The sequence below is a fragment of the Poromitra crassiceps genome (assembly GCF_964638095.1).
Source record: "Poromitra crassiceps genome assembly, chromosome: 14".
In the NCBI taxonomy this organism is placed as follows: Eukaryota; Metazoa; Chordata; class Actinopteri; order Beryciformes; family Melamphaidae; genus Poromitra; species Poromitra crassiceps.
Window position 1 is genome coordinate 30,783,316 of NC_139633.1, and position 24,110 is coordinate 30,807,425.

The 24,110-nt window shown below is 43.2% G+C and overlaps 1 protein-coding gene across 1 annotated transcript; it reads right to left on the reverse strand.

Moving 5' to 3' along the window:
• On the reverse strand, nt 1–21,336 carry LOC310789519 (protein NLRC3-like; the record flags this gene model as incomplete). Its single annotated transcript, XM_083651156.1, has 6 exons — nt 1–837; nt 7,318–7,364; nt 8,547–8,717; nt 9,732–9,905; nt 10,005–11,796; nt 21,060–21,336. The coding sequence occupies 6 exons, from the start codon at nt 21,334–21,336 to the stop codon at nt 266–268; spliced, it is 3,033 nt and encodes a 1,010-aa protein (XP_083507282.1). The 3' UTR covers nt 1–265.
• Between the last annotated feature and the right edge of the window lie 2,774 nt (nt 21,337–24,110).

Genomic DNA, 24,110 nt, shown 5'->3' on the forward strand with positions numbered 1-24,110 from the left:
AAAGAATATAAAAACATTTAAAATGTATCAACAGATATAAAGATATAGACAGTATTAACAGATATAAACAGCCTTATCAACCAAGTGGTAGCCTAACAGTGTTGGGGGTAACTCATTACAAAAGTAACACATTACATATTACTTTTAGCAGTAACTCAGTCATCTAACAAACATTAATTTAATTTTAATTTAATTTGTATTTATTTATACAGGGGGAGTGTCACTGAGAGCAATGCTGTCTTTTTCAGGAGCGCCCTGTTCACATTCACAGCTGGAAGCTGACCAGTACAACCACAGTCTGATCTGATGGCCACTGAGCAGCTCCACTGGGAGACCTGTCTAACCTAAACCCAGGGTACAGAGGTTCAGTGAAGGTGGAGTTGAACGTGTGGAGATGAATCAGTTTGTCAGAGGAAACGTTGTAGAAGGACAGAGAGCCAGCAGGCCAGTCAAGATACACTGCGACTCTGTTAGAGACAGAGGAGGAGGAGAGAGGTATGGTTGTGTCTCTGTTATTGTGCCAGGCTCTGTAACTGTTATCAGAGCAGCTCAGACTCCAGGACTTTTCATTCCCTCCAAGCTCACAGTCAAGACCCCGTCCTCTCCTGCTGATTCCTCTGTAAGTCACTCCTATATAAACCCCTCCTTCCCTCTTCACCTCCCAATAACAGCGACCAGTCAGACCATCTCTACACAGCAGCTGATGCTTGTAGTCAAATCTCTCTGGGTGATCAGGATATGGCTGCTCCTCTTCCACCCCCGTCACCTTTCTGTTGTCTTCAGACAGGAGGAGCTCTCTGTGTGCTGTGTTTGGGTCCAGTGTGAAGTTACAGGCATCTGATGAGAGAACAAGACTCAATACAGAAACTATTCATACTCTATTTAGATCTGTTGATGATGTGTTGATTTATTAACAGCTCAACCTTTAACTTCTTCAGTTTCATGATGACACATTATATCCAACATCTTCATTCTCAGTAGTAGAGGTCTGCACATGTGTTTTGCTGAAGCTTGTGATCGTCCTACACAGCATGCTTTCTGTTTGCTATCTGAACTTGTTAGGGGTCAGTTTCAGCGCGAGCAGCAGTTAATGAAGCTGCCACAGGTGTCTTCATTACACACAGTCTGTCTGAACCTTCTTATCCTGCATCATTGGATTTGACCTCTGGGTAAAGTGTGAATTATAACTGATGCATCTGTGAGTGTCTGTGCGTCCAGTTTTCACCTGGCCGTGCACACCCCACACCTGACCTGGCTGGGCGGACAAAGTGGAGATCTTTAAAATAACGCTCACTTCAGAGAGGAGAAACCTGCACAGAGTATAAAGCTCAAAACGTTTTCTCATCAGGATTCTGTGTCTCTCATCTCCGTGTGACAGTTCATACGTTTAAGAATTCAAGCTTGAGTCATTGAGTTTTCCTTATTGTTGTACAGTGAAGAACATTAATGTACCATAGAAGAGCGCTTGTGTCTCTTTTTTGGAGTGAAGATGTGACTGTTGCTAAATAGCAGCTCTCTCATCTCATCTCCAACATATCAATTATTTAAGCCACATTGATTCATGTTTCCTCTATTTTCTTATAGCTGACATGGTGATAAATCACTAGCAAACTTATTAATATAGCCTTGACTTATATGGCTAAAATACAGAACAGTGGGATGTAGACTGTCAATCAGTGCATCTGTTAAAAAGCTCAACACATTTCTGATAAATGTTTGATCTGATATATTTAATATTGATAATGCTTTGGAAGTGTTTTGTAAGATTTTGATTTAATAAGTAATTTAAAATTGATCAAACAGGTTTAGCTTTAGGCTGTGTGAACGCCCACACACACACACATGCGCACACGCACGCACACACGCGCACACACACATGCGCACACACACACACGCACGCACGCACGCACGCACGCACGCGCACGCACGCACACACACACACACACACACACACACACACACACATACACACACACACAAAGTGGGTTGGGGTGCTGCTGTCTTGCACTGAAGATTCTGGTAAGCGTAAAGCCAAATGTCCAGCAGCTCCATGTGTCTCTGGTACCGCTGCCTGAACAGACCCACGCTGCATGTTAACACATCTATACCAATCATGGTCCAGTGCTGAATCATCCTGGATGATTTCTTCAGCTGAATCAGCGTCTGGACTCGCTAGATGTTTTTACCACCTTTTGCTGAGGCCAGTGTCTTCAGTTCTCCCTGTGGCTGCTATAGGGGAAGTCTCACTACTGAAAATAATCTATAGTCGAATGTAGAGAATGGAGAAGAATGACTGTTGTGATCATAGTGTCTCTGTGCTCTGTGTTTTATCTGTACAGTCATGGAACTCTGGACAAATTGATATCAGAAAAATATTCTGATTTTGCTTTGAGAGAGGTTTGGGGTTACTGTAAGCAAACACATGTTCAGAACTATGTGCTGTTTTCTGGTTGTGCATAAAATGGCCCCAAAACTTGCAGTAGCCTATGTGGTGCCATGGGATGGAGCCCTGTGAAGTGCAGTATGGGGGTGACATGGTGCGACTGTGGAACAGATTGATTAATATGCCCGATAACACACTTATTAAACAAATCTTTCTCTGGGATCTTTCAAATAATTATTCTTGGGCAAGTGAGCTTACAAAAATATTTGTTATGGCAGGTCTTCAATGTATAAATAAATTAGCTTGTTCTTTTAGTCAAATTAAAACAATATTATTTGAAAATTATAAACAGAAATGATCAGAAGAAGTTCTGTGTAAACCAAAACTGAGAAGGTACAGTCTGATTAAAGGTACCTACCACCCAGAGCACTATGTCATCTTAACCTGAGCAGAGCTCAGAGGTCAGTTTGTGCCCAGCTGAGATGTGCTATCCGGCCTCTGGCTCTGGAAAAACAAACACATTCTCACTCTGAAGTCGTCAAGCGTCAGACGTTATGGCCACACTCCTAGTCGTCACTTTCAGAAGAGAAAGGTGCCCCTTCTTGTCAGAGGACGATTGGGGGCGGACATTTTAGTTGTGACTTCGGAGTGAGAATGTGTTGGGAAACCGGACGCTTCCACTCAATCCCTGAGGAGGACAGAAAGTGTCACCTGTGATCTGGGGAGGTTGAAAATGAAATACACTTTTTGTTCTACTGTTTGTTCCATTATATCACAATCTTAAACAGAGGCTTTTTTGTAAAATTTCATTTGATGAAGGTCCTGATTTTCTTTCTATGTTTGATGATTGTGGACATATGAAAATTTAATATCACGATTATAGTGACCAAAATGATCACGGTTATCAGTATTATCAAGTATTATTTGTTAAAATGTGCTGAAAATGTTCAAAAAGTACTAATACTGAAACTGAAATCACTGAAATCATTTCTCCAAGGCTGCACGTTTGCATCTGGGAGACTGTTACCAACTTTGGTTGATGATGGACAGTATTGACCATGTTTTTCAAAGCACTGTAATCATGAGGCTCTTTCATACACAGATCGCGGAAAAATAGCCGTTTAGGAGTCCCGTAAAGCCAGCCGCCTCGCCACAGAAATTGCTTTCACACAGAGCCAAGCAGCACGGCCACATTACCGTGCTGCTCTGTACTTTCAGGTGAAATCCCCCGCTCCCGCATTGAAAGGCGAGCAGAGGGATTTCCAGCTCCTCCTAGCCCAAATTAATATTTTCATAGGTTAGTGTAGCCTAGGCTACTGTATGATGAACGAATTCAATTCAACAACAGACTTTCCTCATTCTCCTAGTCCGCTGAGGAGATCTGTATCGGCATTTTCATTGGCTGTTTGCCGATATCATAACTTAATAAAAAAATGCGCTAATTTGCGGCTGCTGCACCTGGAAGAATCCCCTCCTACAGTAGTTCTGTGTCTGGAGCAATGTCCCGCCCACAGCGCTATCTGATTGGTTACACATCAAGCAATAGCCTATCAGAGAGCTCAGAGATGAAATCTTGACACCTCACCTCAGTGCTTTCTGTTCAGCCGCAGCCTGCACTAGACAGGGGGACAGTGCGAGGCTGCCTGAAGCGAGAGCAGCGGACTAGTTGGCTGTTGTAACTGTAACACTCACACTGTGTTAAGGTAAAGCAGCAGATATTGTCATGCCAAAGTTGTAATAAAGTTAATATACGTAATAATTACCTACGCTGACATTGCAAAAACACCACGATCTTATGAGCGATTCGTATGAAGCGCTGCCTCGCACAGTGTGGTGTGTGGAGATAGGTCTGTCTATCAGTCTACTTTTTTTACTTTCACTCGTCACTTTCTTGATACATGAGGTGATTTCCCCTGTAATTTTTTTATGAATGAGCTGACCATTCGCACCTTTTCCGGCTCGCTGCGACGACCTTTCAAGTGGAGGCGGGTTGTCCGCCAATACGGCGATGTGACAACCTTTGGTGCCGGGACAAAAGGCGTACAAGAATTACCCACCAACGCGCGTTTATGCCTTTCACATCGGAGCCGCGAATCCTAATTTCCGCGCATTTTTCGGCTTTCATGGCCGGTGTGAAAGACCCTATGGTAACACGGTAATCATGGTAACACAGTTTTAATGATAATGACAATTTGAAACGGTACAGTTATCATAAGGAATTTTATCAGGGTTATCATTAAAACAGGTTATCATTAAAACAGGTTATCATTACATCCTTAGTTGACTTCAGTACCTGTTTACTGAAGAAGTGTTCCAGGTAGCCCTAACCCTTCATCTCTCTCTCTCTCCCTCAGTCTCCCCCCCCCTCTCAATTTTAAATTTCAATTTCAAATAGCTTTATTACCCCTCTCTCTCTCCCTCAGTTTCTCCCCTCTCTCTCTCCCTCAGTTTCTCCCCTCTCTCTCTCTCCCTCAGTCTCCACATCTCTCGCTCTCTCCCTCAGTCTCTCCCCCTCTCTCTCTCCCTCAGTCTCCACCCCTCTCTCTCTCTCTCCCTCAGTCTCTCCCCCCTCTCTCTCTCTCCCTCAGTCTCCACCCCTCTCTCTCCCTCAGTCTCCACCCCTCTCTCTCTCTCTCCCTCAGTCTCTCTCCCCTCTCTCTCTCTCTCCCTCAGTCTCTCCCCCCTCTCTCTCTCCCTCAGTCTCTCTCCCTCAGTCTCTCCCCCCTCTCTCTCTCTCTCTCTCTCTCTCAGTCTCTCTCCCCCCTCTCTCTTCCTCAGACTCTCCCCCCTCTCTCTCTCTCCCTCAGTCTCTCCCCCCCCTCTCTCTCTCTCTCCCTCAGGGACAGATAGAGAAACAGACAGAGCCATAGCTCCCATTTATATACTGATGATGATAATGAACTAGGGGTGGGCGATATGATGATCTTAGATCGTTAACGATCAGAATGGCTCCACGATCTGCCTTTCCAGACAGATCATTAGAATCGCGCTACATGCAGTGCACATTCTATCAGTTGCATTTCTATGTCTGAAAGACCACTCCAAAGGTCCCCCCCCCTTCACAACACAGAGGAGGAGTTGGTTTGGCTTGTCATGTGAACACTCACACACACTTAACATAGCAGGCTGGCATCTTTGAACAAGTTATATAGTTAAAGTTAAATAATAATAATAATTAGCCGCCATCAGCGGCCACCGTCGCGTTGCCTCCACAGTTCAGACTTAATTTTTCGGTCACGCTGCCTGCTTGATACTGTAGCTGACGAGAGAGAGACGTGCTGCTCGGTGATATGATAGCAGTTCGCTTGCTGTGGTCAGAACCTCAGTCCAGTGATGCAGTAACGTTACCTAACGAGCAGCAGCGCCTTTCATGTTTGCCTCATTTGCTCGTGGCCGCCGCCTCTCTCATGTTCAAAATATTGAATGTTTTCACACAACACAACCTGCATTTTGCTTTGCCTGGGCGGTCTGTTGCAGTTGCCCATGACATGATGTAGGCAGGCTATTTCTCCATTAACCAAGCGGGTAGTCTGCCTGCCTCCCTCACAGAGTTGATGGAACTGTGTCAGGCCACCACCAAACTAGTTTTCAGCTAACGTTATTGAGCGCGTGCCTGCTTGTCAACGTTATTATTTCTTAGTGTTTCCCAAACTATGGGTCGGGACCCAATTTGGGTCGCGGACCCGTGGGGGGTGGGTCGCCAACTGGTCGTTATGGCAACTCATTACAGTATGTTTTTTTCGGCCCGAGGCAGACACAAAATTTATCTTTTGGGTCCCAAGATAAAAGTTTGGGAAACAAACATGAATTATTGTAAACTCAGCGTAAAAAATGAACCACATAAAAATATTTATGAAACTAATTTCCATGACTTTTCCCAAACTTTCAATAACTTTTCCAGGACCTGGGAATTGTATTTAAAATTGGGCTTTTCCAGGTTTTTCATGACCGTACGAACCCTGAAATTAGTTTGGATGTACTTGTACTGTTCAGTAAATAGCAAGATAGTCTTAAAAACCAAGATGAAAAAGAATCGTGATAAGATCGTGGATCGTGATCCTGCCTGAAAAAATCGTGATATATTTTTGCCACCCCTATGATGAACCATATTGTGATATATGTGAGGGTTAATGCCCTACGAGGTGTACATTATGTAAGCGTTAATGCATGACGAGGTGTTCATTATCAGCTTCGTGGAGGCAACCATCCTCGGCTTCGCTTCGGACGGTTCACGCCTCCGCGTCGTCCATTAATTTCTGATAATGGACACCTCGAAGTGCATTAACCCGCTTATACCATGGTCACTTGCCAAAGAAACAAAACAAGACCATTCATTTATATTTTCATGCATTTTGCAATCAAAATCTATTTTTCATAACCTAGGATATGAGTTAAGAACCGGCGAGACAAAATAGTCCCCCCGGCTGCTCAAGATTATCATTGGATAAAATGGCCGCTTAGTGCCTGCACCTGGCAGAATTTCTAGACCATAAACTAACTAATAATTTGGCCAATTGTATGTAACATACAAAATTAAGCAAACGCCAATGTCTAAGAATGCAACACCATGTAACTGCCTGTTAAACTCGCATTCTAGGGAATTACGTTAACGTCCGCAGGTCTTAAGATGTAAGTGGCGTGCGCTGTGCTCAGAGGAGACTGAAAACCATCTGAAGCTTTCTATGTTGGAGTCCAGGTATGTTTTGTACAAGGAATTCTCTCAGTGTGTTGCTGTTAACTGCCCATTTTGTTGTGTGGGTCTGTTCAGACAGCCACATGGAGCTGGTGGACATTTGGCTCTATAGGAGCCAGGCTTCACTGTCTACTCAGTAGGTCTTGAATGAATATGTCACATGCTGCTGTGTAGAGGGACTTTCCATCTCAATTGTTAAATGTGTGTTTTGTTTTATGAATTAACCTAAATACACACTTACATTTCCTCAGACCTGGATTCAACCTCTGGACTCCACCATGGTCCACTCTGTGGGAAAAAACAAAGTCAGAGCAGCAGAATCTCTTTGATGATGAAACATGAACATTATGCTTTCATCTTTAAGTCCATAAGTATCCTTAGCGTATAAGATTGATAATCAATAGCTGTCCTACAAATATTATCTATCAATGTATCTTCAGACCTTTTTTAGTCAGCTAAAACTTGACTAAATAAAAACAGGATGAGGTTGACTAAATATGATAAAAACTAATAAGGATAGACACAGGACTCAGACTAAGACTAAAACAAAAATAATTAACACTAAGTTGCCCCAGCATTATTGGGTTAGACCCCCCTCCGACTGCCCCACTGTTAAAAAAAACAACAACTTTGTAACAAAATGTATTTGTTGTGAAACACAACAGCCAGTCCCCCTGACTCCCCCACTGTAAGAAAGGGGGTAAAACTCTGTAACAAAATGTATTTGTTTTAAAACACAAAATAGAGCAATTGGTGTAAAAAAGTGAAAAACAGCAGCAAACATAGTGCAAACACTGGTGCTTCCCACATAGCACACACCCCCTCCCTCCGCTGAGAGCAAGGACTGTTCGATAGGGTCCACTTGTAGTAACTTGTAGTTGTTACCAGTGTGTAACAGATCTGCCACAGGTGGGCGGAGTCACCAGTTAATATTAAAATGGGCCTTATATTGGTAAAGCACATTATAATGTGACATCATGTGGTGACTTCTAGCAACTTTCTGAGCAGCCATTAACTAGTTTCCTTGGAAAAGAGTTGGCTACACTGCAGGCCAGCTATATACTAACTAGGTTTTACCCAGATAGTTTAACTAGATTAAGTTGTATGAACTGTCTGAAACCCCCCCCCCTCCCCCACATACCCCCCCTATGCCCCCCAACCCCCGCCCCCAACAAATGGGTTAGTGTGAGCTATGTCAAAATCCCATGAAACCTATGGCTGATATATACAGCATGTTACATCTTAAACTGTTTAACATTGACTGAAATATAAGGTAAAACGTCTATATTACTTCAATATTTTTGACAGGTTTTTTTAATGGGAGCAAACGACATGTTTTAAGCTTAATTTTGATGTATAGGTTACGGATGTTTGAAAGAAATCATAGCTACCACACCAGGCTTTCAGAATAATTGACTCGGGTACATCTACTCTCATCCTTCTACAGTAGGTAATGTTGCCTCTCCATACCTGAGAGAGTCCAGTCTGCAGTGTGGATCCTCCAGCCTAGCAGAGAGCAGCTTCACTGAGGCTCCTGGATGATTGTAACTCAGGTCCAGCTCTCGCAGATGGGAGGGGTTGGAGCTCAGAGCTGAGGCCAGAGAAGCACAGCCTTTCTCTGTGAGCAGGCAGCCAGACAGCCTGCGTGCGCATGCGCGCGGGCACACACACACACACACACACACACACACACACGCACGCGCGCGCGCGCGCACGCACGCACGCACACACACACACACACACACACACACGCACACCCACACACAAATGGTAAATCCCTCAAAGTTGACTAGCTGCTCCACATTGTGGTTTAATTTGGTCCAGTTTGAGTTAGTTCTCCACTCACTTTGTGAGAGAATATCAGAAGTCCTTTCTGGTATTTTTGGGGCAACACTATATCTTTCATTTATTTCTTGTACATGTTCTCATGTTTATACATATAAAATATATGAATATATATTTTTTCTTGTTCATGTTCATAACTGATCTGATCAGCTGATCTGTTATCTCTGACATGGTATGCTATATTTTATTTGTTATGTCATGCTGTTACGTTATCTTGTCATGTCTGTCAGGAGTATTTGTTGCTCGCCTATGTGAGCTTTTAAGGTGTTGGCTAGGCTGTGAAAATGAATTGCCCTTCTGGGATAAATAAAGTAATCTGAATCTGAATCTGAATCCAAGGAGATGAAACAATGAAATTTCCTCATTGGAAGTAATTCACATAGAGTAGGAAGTCTTGATAAATATTGGATTCACAATTGGTTTTAAAATGACATGAACAGAGATAATCCTCCACATGATATGTGTTTATGTGAGCTGTACATCATCCTGCTTATTACACGGTTACTAACTAAATAAATCAAAATGCATCTAGGAGAGCCACTCCCATTGTTAATTTGATTATTAAAGCAACAGCATTTACTGGACTTCTTTCTGCAGATTCATATGATCTACGGCCTCTGGAGTCTGTGATCAGAACTGTCTGTTATACATAGTAATGGTCTGATACACAGAAATAACAGACTGTAGAATGCAGTGATTGACCAATCACAATCAAGTATTCAACAAAGCCATATAATAATTGCTGATAGTAATATGTATGTAAAGCAAGATTTAAATGGTTGTCCGTTGAACACGAAGAGGAATACTGACCTGAGAGTCTCCAGTCTACAGTGTGGACTCTCCAGTCCAGCAGAGATCAGCTTCACACCTGCATCTTTCAGGATGTTGTCACTCAGGTCCAGCTCTCTCAGACTGGAGGACTGGGAGCTCAGCACTGAGGCCAGAGCTTCACAACTTCTCTCTGACAGCTGACAGCCACTCAGCCTGAAGAAGAATTAGTGAGAGAGAGAGATACAACAAGTTTGAAAATGTATATATATTTTATTTAATATATTTGATCTACCCACTTATGTATGAACCTACAGAGCTTTATTGGAGGCTTTGACCACTGGCAGCAGCCTCAGAAGGGCCTTGTCTGAAGCGGAGTATTTCTTCAGGTCAAACTCGTCCAGCTCTTCTTCTGATGACAGTAAGATGAAGACCAGAGCTGACCACTGAGCAGGCGAGATTTTGACTGTGGAGAGACTTCCTGATCTCAGGTATTGTTGGATCTCCTCCACTAGAGAACGGTCATTCAGCTCATTCAGACAGTGGAACAGATTGATGCTTCTCTCTGCAGAGGGATTCTTCTTGATCGTCTTCTTGATGTACTGGACTGTTTCCTGATTGGTCTGTGAGCTGTTTCCTGTCTGTGGCAGCAGGCCTCGTAGGAGAGTCTGATTCGTCTCCAGTGAAAGGCCCAGGAGGAAGCGGAGGAACAAGTCCAGATGTCCATTTGGACTCATTAAGGCCTTGTCCACAGCACTCTGGTAGAGATATTTTACTGCTGATCTGCCTCTGAATAGCCTAGACAACCTGGAGGCTTCTGACAGTGGATTGACACCAGTGTTGATGAATGAGACCATGACATGAACAGCAGCCAGAAACTCCTGAATGCTCAGATGGACAAAGCAGAAGACCTGGTCCTGGTACAGCCCACATTCCTCTTTTTTAAAGATTTGTGTGAACACTCCTGAGTAAACTGAGGCTGCTTTGATATCAATACCACACTGTTTCAGGTCGTCTTCATAGAAGATCAGGTGGCCTTCCTCCAGCTTCTCAAAAGCCAGTTTTCCCAGAGAGAGAATCATGTCGCTGCTATGTGTCCAGTGTGGATCTGTTTCAGTTCTCCCATGATACTTGACGTTCTGCAATTTGGACTGAACCACCAGGAAGTGGATGTACATCGCAGTCAGGGTCTTGGGCAGGTTTTCTGTGTCACAAGTTTTCAACAGATGCTTCAGAACTTTAGCAGTGATCAAGCAGAAGACTGGGATGTGGCACATGTTGTGGAGGCTCCGTGAATTCCTGATGTGGGAGATGATTCTGCTGGCCTGCTCCTCATCTCTGAATCTCTTCCTGAAGTAGTCCTCTTTCTGTGGGTCAGTGAAGCCTCTTACCTCTGTTACCATATCAACATACTCAGAAGGGATCTGATTGGCTGCTGCAGGTCGTGTGGTTATCCAGATGTGAGCAAGCGGAAGCAGATTCCCCTTGATGAGGTTTGTCAGCAACACATCCACTGAGGTCGACTCTGTAACATCATCCAGGATCTCGTTGTTCTTGAAGTCTAGAGGAAGCCGACACTCATCCAGACCATCAAAGATTAACATAACTGGGAATTTGTCAAACCTGCAGATTCCTGCTTTTTTGGTCTCAGGAAAGAAGCGGTGAAGAAGTTTCACCAAGCTGAACTGTTTCTCTTTCAGTAGATTCAACTCTCGGAAAGTGAATGGAAATATGAATTGCATATCCTGGTTGGCTTTGTCTTCAGCCCAGTCCAGAGTGAGCTTCTGTGTTAAGACTGTTTTCCCAATGCCAGCCACTCCCTTTGTCAGCACTGTTCTGGCTGGTTTATCTCTTCCAGGTAAGGGTTTAAAGATGTCTTCACTTTTGATTGTGTTTTCTGGGCTCACTGGTTTCCTGGATGCCGTTTCAATCTGCCTGACTTCATGTTCGTTGTCGGCCTCTCCAGTCTCTTCCTCTGTGAGGAAGAGCTCTGTGAAGATCTCATTCAGAAGTATCAACTTTTCTGAGTTTGTGATTCCCTCAAACAAACGCTGAAACTTCTTCTTCAAGTTGGATTTGTGTTTACTCTGGCACTCAGCAAGCATCTCTGAATGAACAGACAAGAATGAGAGAATGGAATAGTAATTATGAGTAATGCTAAGATTTCCTGTTAAATGTCCATATTCTGAACTTATTTAGTCAGCTCATCCTGGCTGAGCTTAAGGTATAAGCTGTTGTACAGTCAGTTATTATTACTCAACAGGGAGTTACGGTTAGCGTCATGCAACAGGGAGTTTCATGCAACCAATCAGATTGTCTAAAGACACTTTTCCACTGTGCTGATAATTCCCACAAACTGTGCTTTATTGTTTGTGTTGGCAACTTTTGTGTTGAACAAGCAGATACTTTCTATACTAAAATGGCAGCCTGCACCTCTTCACAAATCTATTGTCTGGACATAGGCTAATAAAAGTAGACTCACACTCTATATACATTTCATTTAGGGCTGTCAATCAATTAAAATATTTAATCGCTATTAATTTGCATGATTCTCTATAGTTAATCATGATTAATCGCAAATTAATCACACTTTTTTTTTATTGGTTCTAAATCCTTCCTTAAACAGAGGTACCTTAAATCTGGCATTTTCTTGTGCCAGTTCACAACACTTGAGAGTTGCATGGGTAGTATTATCATTAGCTATTATCATTAGTATGGGTAAGTATTTGGCCATTGGTATTGTTATTATTGCTACTAGTTACTGGGAATACGCATCTCTCAGGCTGCACTCTGTGAAGTTAACTGTGCTATCCTCCACATCTCCCGAGCCACAGTGTGTGCAGACAAGAGCAGCTGCATACCTGCTCTCCCCCCCCCCTCTCTCTCTCCCCCTGTCTCTCTCTCTCTCTGCCTCGTTCTATATATATAAGGGCAGAGAGAGAGTCAGATGATTGTAATTGTAATATATATATATATATATATATATATATATATATATATATATATATATATATAGACGGTTTTAACTTGACAACAAAAACATTCTAAATTGAACCCCCGCTCACTTCCTGTTGCAGTGTTTGCTATGGACATAAAAGAAAAAAAAACATTCAAGTGCAGGACTGACTATTCCGTGAAAACCGTCTATACAGCTGAGCGGCGAAAACAAAAGTAACGATGTCGAGTGAATATTTCTGCAGTTTGCCGAATGCTGAGAAAAAGGAAGTGCTGTGGGGTTGCGCTCTGGTGAAAACCGTCTATAAATATATATATTATTTATTAATTAATACACAGGACACGATGTTACTATCCCTTGTGCCAAAATCTGAGGAAAAACACATTTAGAAGCCCAATCCAGAATAAAACAAGCTAACAGGCTAACAAACTAATAAACAAGACACAAATCACCAGTTACCTACCCTAGCCAACAGCAGTATGAAGCATGTCATTGGGGTTTTCAAGTGGGCACCTTCCTTCACCGACGTTTCGTTAAGTTAGGCCCACGACACCTCAAGAAGGCTTAACGGTGTAATCCGGCGTCCTGGAAACACCCCCCTCCATGCTACCACCGCACAACTGCATAATACCTCATTATCTAAGCCTAGCTATCCAGGTCGGTTCGGTATGACATTCCTGACTACACCACCACTGTCAATGATTCAGCCCTGTTGATGCAGACCGTCAATCAGGACCAACAACAAACAATCCCTAACTACACCACCACTGTCAATGATTCAGCCCTGTTGATGCGGACCGTTAATCATGACCAACAACAAACAATCAATCTGACCTGCTATGCTAGCTGGGGAGCGAGCTCCCCAGCTAGCATGTTTCCTCCTTATCCACAGCCATTCACTTGCTCGTTCTGCTGCCTGAGACATGTTGCTAACCGCAAGTTTCAGGCTCCGTCCCCGAATGCCCAACTCAGTAAGGCAATAACGGACTTTGCCACAAAACCACGGCAGCCCACCTCTACAGGCCGCACTCGAGCCCTCCAACCTCGCTGCTCTGCCTCTGCTGCCATTTCAGCATACCTAGCTTTCTTGCGCTCATAAGCCTCCTCAACTCGATCTTCCCACGGGACTGTGAGTTCGATAGAATAAACTCTCTTCTCTACCTCAGACCACAGTAACAAGTCCGGACGTAGCCGGGTGCTAACTATATATGCTGGGATGACTAGCTGTTCATTCAAGTCAACCCTCATTTCCCAGGCTCCACCTACACTTAGCTGCCCTAACTTGTGCCTGACCTTAATTGGTCTAATCTTTTCTCCCTCACGTACAAATTTGATCTGTCTAGTCTGTTTGCTAGCAACTAGAGAATTTACTTCTAGCCGCTTTTCCTCAACTGCAGCTGCCAAACATTTCAACACCTGGTTGTGACGCCAGGTGTATCGCCCCTGGGAGAGACTGACCTTACACCCTGACAGTATATGCCTCAGTGTACATACACTAGAACACAACGGGCAGGCACCATCCTCGCCCAACCACTGATTTAAGTTCTGGGGAGATGGCAGCACATCATAAGTAGCCCCTAGAATAAATCTAATTCTGCTGGCCTCCATGCTCCACAACTCTCTCCACTTCAACTTTCTCTTCTCTACACTCTCCCAGTTCACCCACTGTCCTTGCTTTGCCTGCGACACTGCCTTAGTACATCTTACTGCCTCCTCTTGCCTATGTACTTCTTCAACTACCATCTTCCTCTTTTCTATTACTGATGCCTTGTTCCACACAGGTTTCCCTATGCACAACCCTAAGCCTCCACGCCCATGCTGCACCTGACCTATGATATCCCTGTGTCTAAGAGCTGACTGTGCTTGCTGTACTGCCTCCTTTGGGTTCCACTTCCTCCCTGTTTTAACTGTGGGCGCTACACTCCTAACCACTGGATCCTTTGACTGAGTCAGAGTCATTTCCAGTCTAACTTAGCACACTTGAACTCCTCTGTCAGGCTAGATAATGGCAATTCCAATATGCCTTTCCCATATAAGGCTACACTGCTTAGGCAGTGTGGGACTCCGAGCCATTTTCTAATGAATGAGTTAATCATCCTTTCTAGCTTTTCTACCTTTGAAAGGGGAACCTCATACACTGTCAGTGGCCACATCAACCGAGGCAACAATCCAAACTGCAAACACCACAACTTTAGCTTTCCTGGGAGCCCTGACTTGTCTATACTTGAAATACCTTGAATCATTTCCTGCCTCACCTCCTCAAACTGTCCCTTATCACTGAGACTTGCATCATACCATCTTCCCAAACTCTTGACTGGTTTCTCTAACACTGTAGGCACCACCTCATCATTTATAACAAACTTCTTACCTACTACCCTCCCTTTAATGATTGAAATACTCCTGGACTTACTTGGCTTCACTTTCATTCTAGCCCACTGCAGATTACTATTTAACTTATCCAACAATCTGCTAGTACATGGAGCGGTTTACGTCATAGTCGTCATGTCATCCATGTATGCCCTAATTAGAGGGAGCCGCAGCCCTCCCTGCCGCCTTTCTCCACCCACTACCCATTTTGAAGCCCTAATAATGATCTCCATTGCCATGGTAAAAGCTAATGGGGAAATTGTACACCCTGCCATAATGCCTATCTCCAGCTGCTGCCAAGCTGTAGTGTACTCTGCTGTGGTAAAGCAGAGTTGAATATCTAAGAAGTAGGCTTTAACTAAGCTCTTTATACTACCTGGCACTCTAAAGAAATCAAAGGCCTCCCATAACAGACTATGCGGCACTGACCCGATAGCATTAGCCAGGTCCAAGAATACTACATGCAGGTCTCTCTTCTCACGCCTAGCTGACTGGATTTGGTGCCAGATCATGCTGGTGTGCTCTAAGCACCCGGAGAAGCCGGGAATTCCAGCCTTTTGCACCGAAGTATCTATTAGCCTATTATTTTCTAGATAACTAGACAGCCTCTGTGCCACAACACTAAAGAAAACCTTCCCTTCACATATATATATAAAATATATATATTTGAGAGAGACTGAGAGAGAGTAGACTGAGACTAGTTATTGCGTATTCCCAGTAACTAGTACAGGTAGCAAGCAATAATAACAATAATAATGGCCAAATACTTACCCATATTAATAAAGAAAAAAAACATTGCATGGATGCATAACTGGGACGTATCCTCAGTGATGTACCCTGGGGTCATAGGATGTTTCGGGTCTCGCAACATCATACACCCTCGCCCAGGTGACCCAGCCGGGGCTGGCCAAGCCCCAACTTACGTCCCAGTAGCTACCCACGGTCAGCCCTCTAGGAAGGGTCGAAGGTGGTCACGCGGTCAGGGCCACTCAATCCGCTGCTCCGGAACTACTCTGCCGGGACCGGGGGAGGGGGAGGGCTCTGGTACGTAGAGGGACCGGGCTCTGTGGGTTGCCACCCGGCCGGGTTCCTCCCTCGTCTCACCAGGTCTAGGACCTGTGCGCTGCACCAGACTCCCCCACTCCAAACATCTCATTCCGAGGTGATGGTATCTTGGTGGATACCATGCAGTACCAGTACTTGGTGGTAGGGATGGGCATTTCTAGCAAAAACACTATTCGAAATTCGCTGGCCAAATTCGAATTTAATTCGAATTTCGAAAATAAATAAATAAATGTAAAAAAAAAAAATTTTTTTTTTTTTTTTTTTTTGTGAGTGAAATGTTGCATTGTCTCCCCTGATTCTAAGTCTACGGCTTTATTAATTAATATAAAAAGCTTCTGCTGTGGATTTTTAGCTCAAACAAGCATTGCACCACTGAAGTAAAGAACATGTTACATGACATTGACATTTTCGAAAATAAAAAACAGTTTTGACAATCATGAGTGGTTCATTAAATATTTAGTAGGCTCAGGTCTGAGTGCCAAAGGGGTGCCAAAGTCACCCCCTCTCCCTCTTCATGGGATTTCATCTGCCATTCATTTTTCCATAAACCTTGCTTAAAATGCTTATAAAAATTGTTTTACTTGCTCAAACCAAGCGATTTGACTATACTTAGAATCAGGGGAGACAATGCAACATTTCACTCAAAAAAAAAAAAAAATTTTTTTTTTTTTTTTTTTTTTTTTTTTCGAATTTCGAATTTCAATAATAAAAGTCGACCTTGATAATAACAACGATTATTCGAAAATTCGAAATTCGATGCCCATCCCTACTTGGTGGCACTGCAGTCTCCACTTGCGGCTTGAATGGCCCTCCTAAAAGGCCTCTCGTGGGTTGTTGGGCTTCTTCCTCACGGAAGACGCAGGCTGGGGAGCTAACCCATACTGCTACCCGGGTGCCGTCCCTGTTCCGGCTGTCAACTGACTCTCCAGTAGTCACTAGTCTTTCCTGGTTGTCACGTAGTCTATTCCTATGAGTCACTGGCTAAGCCAGGCTAACTAATAAAGAAAAAAAACATTGCATGGATGCATAACGGGGACGTATCCTCAGTGATGTACCCTGGGGTCATAGGATGTTTCGGGTCTCGCAACATCATACACCCTCGCCCAGGTGACCCAGCCGGGGCTGGCCAAACCCCAACTTACGTCCCAGTAGCTACCCACGGTCAGCCCTCTAGGAAGGGTCGAAGGTGGGCACGCGGTCAGGGCCACTCAATCCGCTGCTCCGGAACTACTCTGCCGGGACTGGGGGAGGGGGAGGGCTCTGGTACGTAGAGGGACCGGGCTCTGTGGGTTGCCACCCGGCTACTAATGATAATAGCTAATGATAATAACTACTCCGCATGCAACATAGTCAGCTGCAAATATGGTTTGACCCTAAAAAAATTGTAACAAAAGGTTTCTCAATGGTTTATTGTAGTATCAGGTGTACTTAATAACATATCAAAAGTCTACACAAATCTGACCACTAGAAAGGTCTAATTTTCAAGATGGCCGCTGCCAGTTCCTTAAAAGACCATTACTCCTTCATTATTCATCCTAGACAAGTCATTTTGGTGCCTAACCCCATGTTTTGGTGATCTAGGAATCCAATAGCATAGATTATAGTGAAGTGATTACAAGTACAAGTATATATTAAAGCAATTGGTTATAAGCATATTTATGTTAAAAGTGAAGAAAATGTTCCAATATAATTGGACATTTCTCCTTTTCCCACGTGCCATAATGCATAATGGTGATTTCACTTATAATTCACATTCTGTTGAAGCTTTCAGGAGATTTCTTTTGATACCAATAAGGAATACATTAATTATTACTGTGTGGTACTGTGAAATTAGTCAAAACAGGGCCACCACTGATCGAACTTAATAATGGGCTGAACATGGTGTTTGATAGCGAGATCACAAATGAAATTCAGCGTGGACAGAATGCATGTCTTGTCCGCAGAGTACAAGTCAATCATAGGCATAAACACAACAGATGATTGGCCTGGGTGTTCTAATCCTTGATGAATGGTATGCATCATTCCCTGCCACCCAGGGGTTTCTTGTTTGAAGTTTAGTGAGAGCTCCCACACTACATCAACTGTCCTATCACAGTCGATCAATGCTGGGAGTAGTTTGAACACGATGGTTTGGCACACGTTTCGCAAATGATTTTGCGATGTTCGGTGATTGGAATTTTACTTTGCAGTGAAAAATCCTTGTTGGTAACGTGTCTCATTGGAATGCCACAATCCTTTCGCCCTGGAGTGAGTGATGCTATGATACCCGTTCAGTGGGAGGTCCCCCTGCCATCGATAGTAAGGATATTGTGGTCAAGATTGTCACCAGCAAAAAGAAGAGCCATGTCATCCGTTAACATATCTGGGGCAACTGAAGCTGCTGCATTTTCAAAATGCAAGACTTCTTCATAAGATTAACTAAATCCCATCCCATGAAGGGTATCCACAAGGAATTGTGACCGATAGAAATGATGTGCCTGCACTGCAAGGCCAACTTAAGGGAGCTAACAACGGCATGTGGTCGAACTGCTTGGACAATTGGCTGTCCAATTGCGGCAACCTTTCGGCTTGTCTCCTTACCCACAAAAAGACAATTTAACAATGTCCGCAGAGTGTCAGAACAAACGAAAGGGCAGAATCAAGCTCAAGCGACTTTGCACTTGGATACTGATTTGTAAGGGACGGAACATTGAACTTTATATAACTTTTAATCAATCCCGCCGCTCTTTCAATGGTCACTTGTTTCTGTGATTCTTCGTCCTTTGCTTGGATTTTGTTTATTTTAATGTTTTTTTTCCCGATTTTTTTATCCCATTTTATCCCCCGTTTAGTGCTCATTTTGATTACTCAATCCTGGTTGCTACTCCATCCTCTGCCGATCTGGGGAGAGCCGAGACTGATTCCATGCATCCTCCGAGACATGGGCAGTCAAGTCAGCCGCTTCTTTTCACCTGCCCGAGGGAGCTTCACCGGTAGGACATAGCACGTGGGAGGTTCACGCTATTCCAACCAGTTCCCCTCCCTCTGAACAGGCGCCCTTAACGATCAGAGGAGGAACCATATAAGCAACCAGGATGTTGCATGTTTTTGTGAAGGGGGTTCCTATATGAAGGAGACCCCCGGGAGGCACGGGGAGAACATGCAAACTCCACACAGAAAGGCCATTTTGCCGACCCCACCCAGGCGGTGGGCACTCGAGGACATGCGGACGGGCACGCATTCCTTCAGTGTTCACATCGGTCCAGGTGGGAATCGAACCCACGACCTTCGAGCTGTGAGGCGATAGTGCTTACCACTGCACCACCGTACCTCCACTTGCTTGGATTTTGAAATAAGATCTCAGTATCTGTGATGTCCTCATTGTCACGATGTCTTGGAGACCTGCCTTTTCCTTCAGCAAAATGTACACTGTCCCCATACTTTTCTTTTTGTCTTGAGGTAGGCCTTTCCAAATGGTTCGGAATCTGTATTTGTCAGAAATACCTCCATTTTATCTCGTAAATGTGTAACTGTCAACTGTTCCTCTTCAGTATTCTCAAGGTAAGAGCAAACCTTCACAAATGCTGCTCCTGATCTTTGTTTTTGGGCTGGCCAGACTTTCTGCGCTTTGCGTCGGGGACTTTGTGGAACTGTAGTGGCCCATTACGGAAATGAACACTGCATGTGTGATGGTAAATCCACTCCACAGCATGTAGATCACAGCAATAATATTCAATCCTGCCTTTCACGGTGAAGGCCTATTCATCTGAAAGATTAGTCACAACACTCAAGAATGGACTTCACGAACGTATCGGTCTTTACATAACTAGAGTCTGCACTTCCATGTGTTATGTAGTCCCAAAGAATAGACAATCGGTTTTGCTGTTGAAAGGACTAGTTGCTACTCTGGCACTTCTCTTTGGTGGCTCAACTTTCTTTTTTATGGCTTTTAATGTCTTTTAGATTGATTTACTGCTTTCAACATTTTGAGTGTGCTTTTTCACCAGCTGAAATGACTGTCATCCCCTCTTTGCACACTTGCACTGTTGATTCCATCAGCTCCCTTCTGATGAACTTCAACCACATAGAAGCATCTCCTAATTCTTCATGGCAGATTTTGCAAGTCTCTTGGTTTATGACACCAGCAGTCATGGTCAGGCTACAATTGTATAGGGTGTATAGTCAAATATGAATTTTGTTTGAGCCAAATTTGATCCACAGAGCTAGCCACAACTTTTCAATAATGCAAACAATATCTATCGACTGCCAGTATTCTCTGCCACCACCTTCTGAATTGCTGAAAATTGTGACAATTAGTTTTGTTCTGTTTAGCTGTTTTTGAGGATACCATGAAGCCTTGTTCCAGTAAAAAAAAAAAAAAAAAAATGTATTTATTACATATTACGTTTTAATAGAGTCACACACAAAATATTGGATTTCACAATTATGTAATTGTATCTCTGCAATTTGGACAAGTCCAATGGATTTCTAGGCCCCAAGAACATAGGGTTAGACACAAAAATTACTTGTCTAGGATAAATAATGAAGGAGTTAGGGTATTTTTGCTCATCTTGGACGCCATCTTGAAAATTACACCTTTCCAGTGGTCGGATTTTAGTAGACTTTTAGTATGTTATTAAGGACACCTAATACTACAAAAAACAATTGAGAAAGCTTTTGTTACAAATTTTTTAGGGTAAGGTGTTTTTTTTCCATATATGCAGCCGCCTAACAGTGCTTCTTTGCATAAAGCTCTCAAGTGTTGTTAACCGGCACAACAAAATGTCAGGTTTAAGGTACCTCGGTTTAAGGTAGATTTACAACAGATAAAAAAAAGTTGTGCGATCAATCGCTCCACAGTTAATCTGACTCACACTCTATGTACATTGTTGGCACAAAGTGTTTTTAAATAATTTTGTCACATAATATGTCATATCGTAGAAATCATGTTAGGTGATGCATGCTTGCATAATGTGCAATTTTATAAGTGTCCCATTACTTACCTTTGGGTCCTGAACTGGTGTTTAATAATCGTTGCAGTAGATCATTCTTGAGGATCTTCCTCAGAACCTCTTTGGTCACCTCCAGAGTGTATTCGCTGTAGGTCTGGAACATGTGATCTACTGTGTCCAGCCTGTCTGCCTTCTCCAGGCGGCTCTTTGGGATGGCTGGGAAGTCTTCCAGGATGCCAGTCTGTTGCAGGAACCACTTGAACCTCTTGAACTCGTCATCTCCCAAATCATCCAAAGTTCCCAAGAGCAGCTCTACGGGCGTCGCCATTATTGCTCCCTGATGAGAAAACATTAGGGTTAGTTGACCATACTATAAATGCAGTAACTGTGAGCTTGCAGATAATAGCGCGCTCATCTGACTGGCAGTTCTCACTTTTGAATGGCTCCGGTTCCAGGAAGTCATTTCCCCATTCATTCGTTTCAGAACATTCTTATCAAGTTTTAATCCTGGAACCAAGCCAACCAGCTAAGATATGAATCATGACTATGAAACAACAACAAAAAGGGGGGTGGGGTAAATGGCAAATGTTTTATTTTTATTGTTTGCCTTTTTTAGTTTTTTCTTTTTTCTTCTTCTTTATTGTGTGGCTCATAATACTGTCAATTAGTGGCGTAAAATTAATTTGTGGTTTATACTGCAGTGCTTATATATCGTTCCCCCACAGAGGTGCTGAATCGAGTCGAGTCGAGTAGTCTTAAGTAATAATCATGATAGTAATAATATAATAAGAATCTCTGTGTGTGAGTCAGCAAATTATGTTCGGCCACAGCTATGCCATCTTATGTGCGACCGTGCAGAGCCGGATTTTTAATTAGGGACGATTAATGTTTGAAAGTCCAAATGCCAGAAATGGTACAGCAGCAGTGCTACACTTGGCGTCACAAAATAAAATAAATACACAGCGTTCAAATTTGCCACCAAGCGCTGCGCTCCAAGTTCAAATTATTTCAACTTTGACCTCGTTACCGCTGACCTTTCATGAGTGCATGACACATGTGGAAGGAACCTGGGTCCAGAGATGGGAAGTAACGAAGTACCATACTTCGTTACTGTACTTAAATTTCGGGTATCTGTAGTGCTGAGTATTTATTTTTCTGACAAGTTTTTACTTTTACTCCCTACATTTTAACACAAGTATCTGTACTTTCTATTCCTTACATTTTCAAAACAAGCTTGTTACTTAAGTTTTAATGCACAACAACAACGATTAAAGAAAGACAGAGAAGAAACGGGCAGAATCAATAGAGATAGCTCATTCCAGGCTCCGCCAATAGTATGGAATGCACTCGTACGGTCCCCTAAATGTCAGCTTGTGATTGGCTCTCTGTCAATGTTACGAAACTTCATTGGCTAGACAGTCTCCTAAGGGGGAGTTGACCTAACCTGGAAAAAAAGTGCAGGTAACGCTTTATATTAAGGTTCTATTAAGAAGCGTTAATTACTAGGTAATAAGGCTCTTATAAGGTGCTTATTAACACTATTATTATGTTAATAAGACTATATAAGTGTTAATAAAAAAACAAAAAAAACGGACAAGCCCGTCTTTTATTGTCACACGAACACCACAATACATGCATGCGGCCACAACACACTCATGCTGACGGTGGCTGGTGAAAAGTGTCCATCTAACCCATCCATTTAACCCATCCAGGCATGTCCTTTCCTCCGGGGGGCAGGCCAGGAGCAGTGGTCGCTTTCTCGTACAGCGCCCGGGGACCAACTTCGGATGTTGTCATCACTGGTCGGATGACGATGACGATCTGATCTTCTGCATGTTTTTAGTGGGGGGGTTATATACGGAGGAACCCCCTGGGGGAGCACGGGGAGAACATGCAAACTCCACACAGAGAGAAAGGCCCTTACGACGAGATAACCCACCTGGGCAGTAGGCACTGAAGATATAGGGGGGGACACAACCACAGCGCCCACATAATCGCCCAAGGTAATCGCCCAATAATCGCATTATAAACATATTTATTGGTAGCTTATAAGACATTTATAAGCACTTTATAACCACCTTTACTAGCTGGTTTTGTTACTTTATTAAGCCTAATAAATAGTTTGTCATTACCTTATTAGCAGTTAACTATGCACTTATTAACAGTTAACTATGCTTTTTGCAGGTACCTCATGAGCCCATGCTCACTTTCTGGATAAGCGATGAAAATTTCAGAAATATCCAAGCGTCGGCTCCAGAGTTATTCAAGAAAAACCTCTTATTGGCTGTTTAGAAGACTCTGGGAGGCTTAATTTGCATTTTTGTCCCATCATGCAATTCTGACCCTCTTAGAGACACAAAACCCTGAGTGAAACACACATCTCTCAGAATCATTCCCCTGGCCGTTTGGCCATTCAGACATCTGCCTCCATTGAGGCAGGATAATAAGTGCATAATAAAGGATGTATTAACCTTAATAAGGCACGTTTCTCGCTTTAGATCTGGTACCTGCAAAAAGCATATATTTACCTGTTAATAAGTGCATAGTTAACTGCTAATAAGGTAATAACAAACTATTTATTAAGCTTAATGAAGTAACAAAACCAGCTAGTAAAGGTGGTTATAAAGTGCTTATAAATGTCTTATAAGCTACCAATAAATATGTTTATAATGCAATTATTACCACTTATATAGTATTATTAACATAATAATAGTGTTAATAAGCACCTTATAAGAGCCTTATTACCTATTAATTAATCCTTATTAATAGAACCTTAATATAAAGCGTTACCAAAGTGCACAGTCCACCCACCACACCACATCATGTATCGATGTATCAGAGCCACACACCAAACGTGAGAACGCTGCCATAAGAGAGACGAGCGACGGACACTTGGTCACACTGAGAAATTACGTTTGTGAATAGTGATGTTCATGTCAGCCAGAGGAACCAGCAACATGAGCGATGCCACTGAAAGTGAGGTTGAAGTTGTCAACACGCCGGTCACACCGCCACTGTTGTCAAAAAGGCCCAACAGCGACTACACGGACTCAGGCGCCTAAAGAAATTTGGGCTAAGGCCAGAAATCCTTAGGGACTTCTA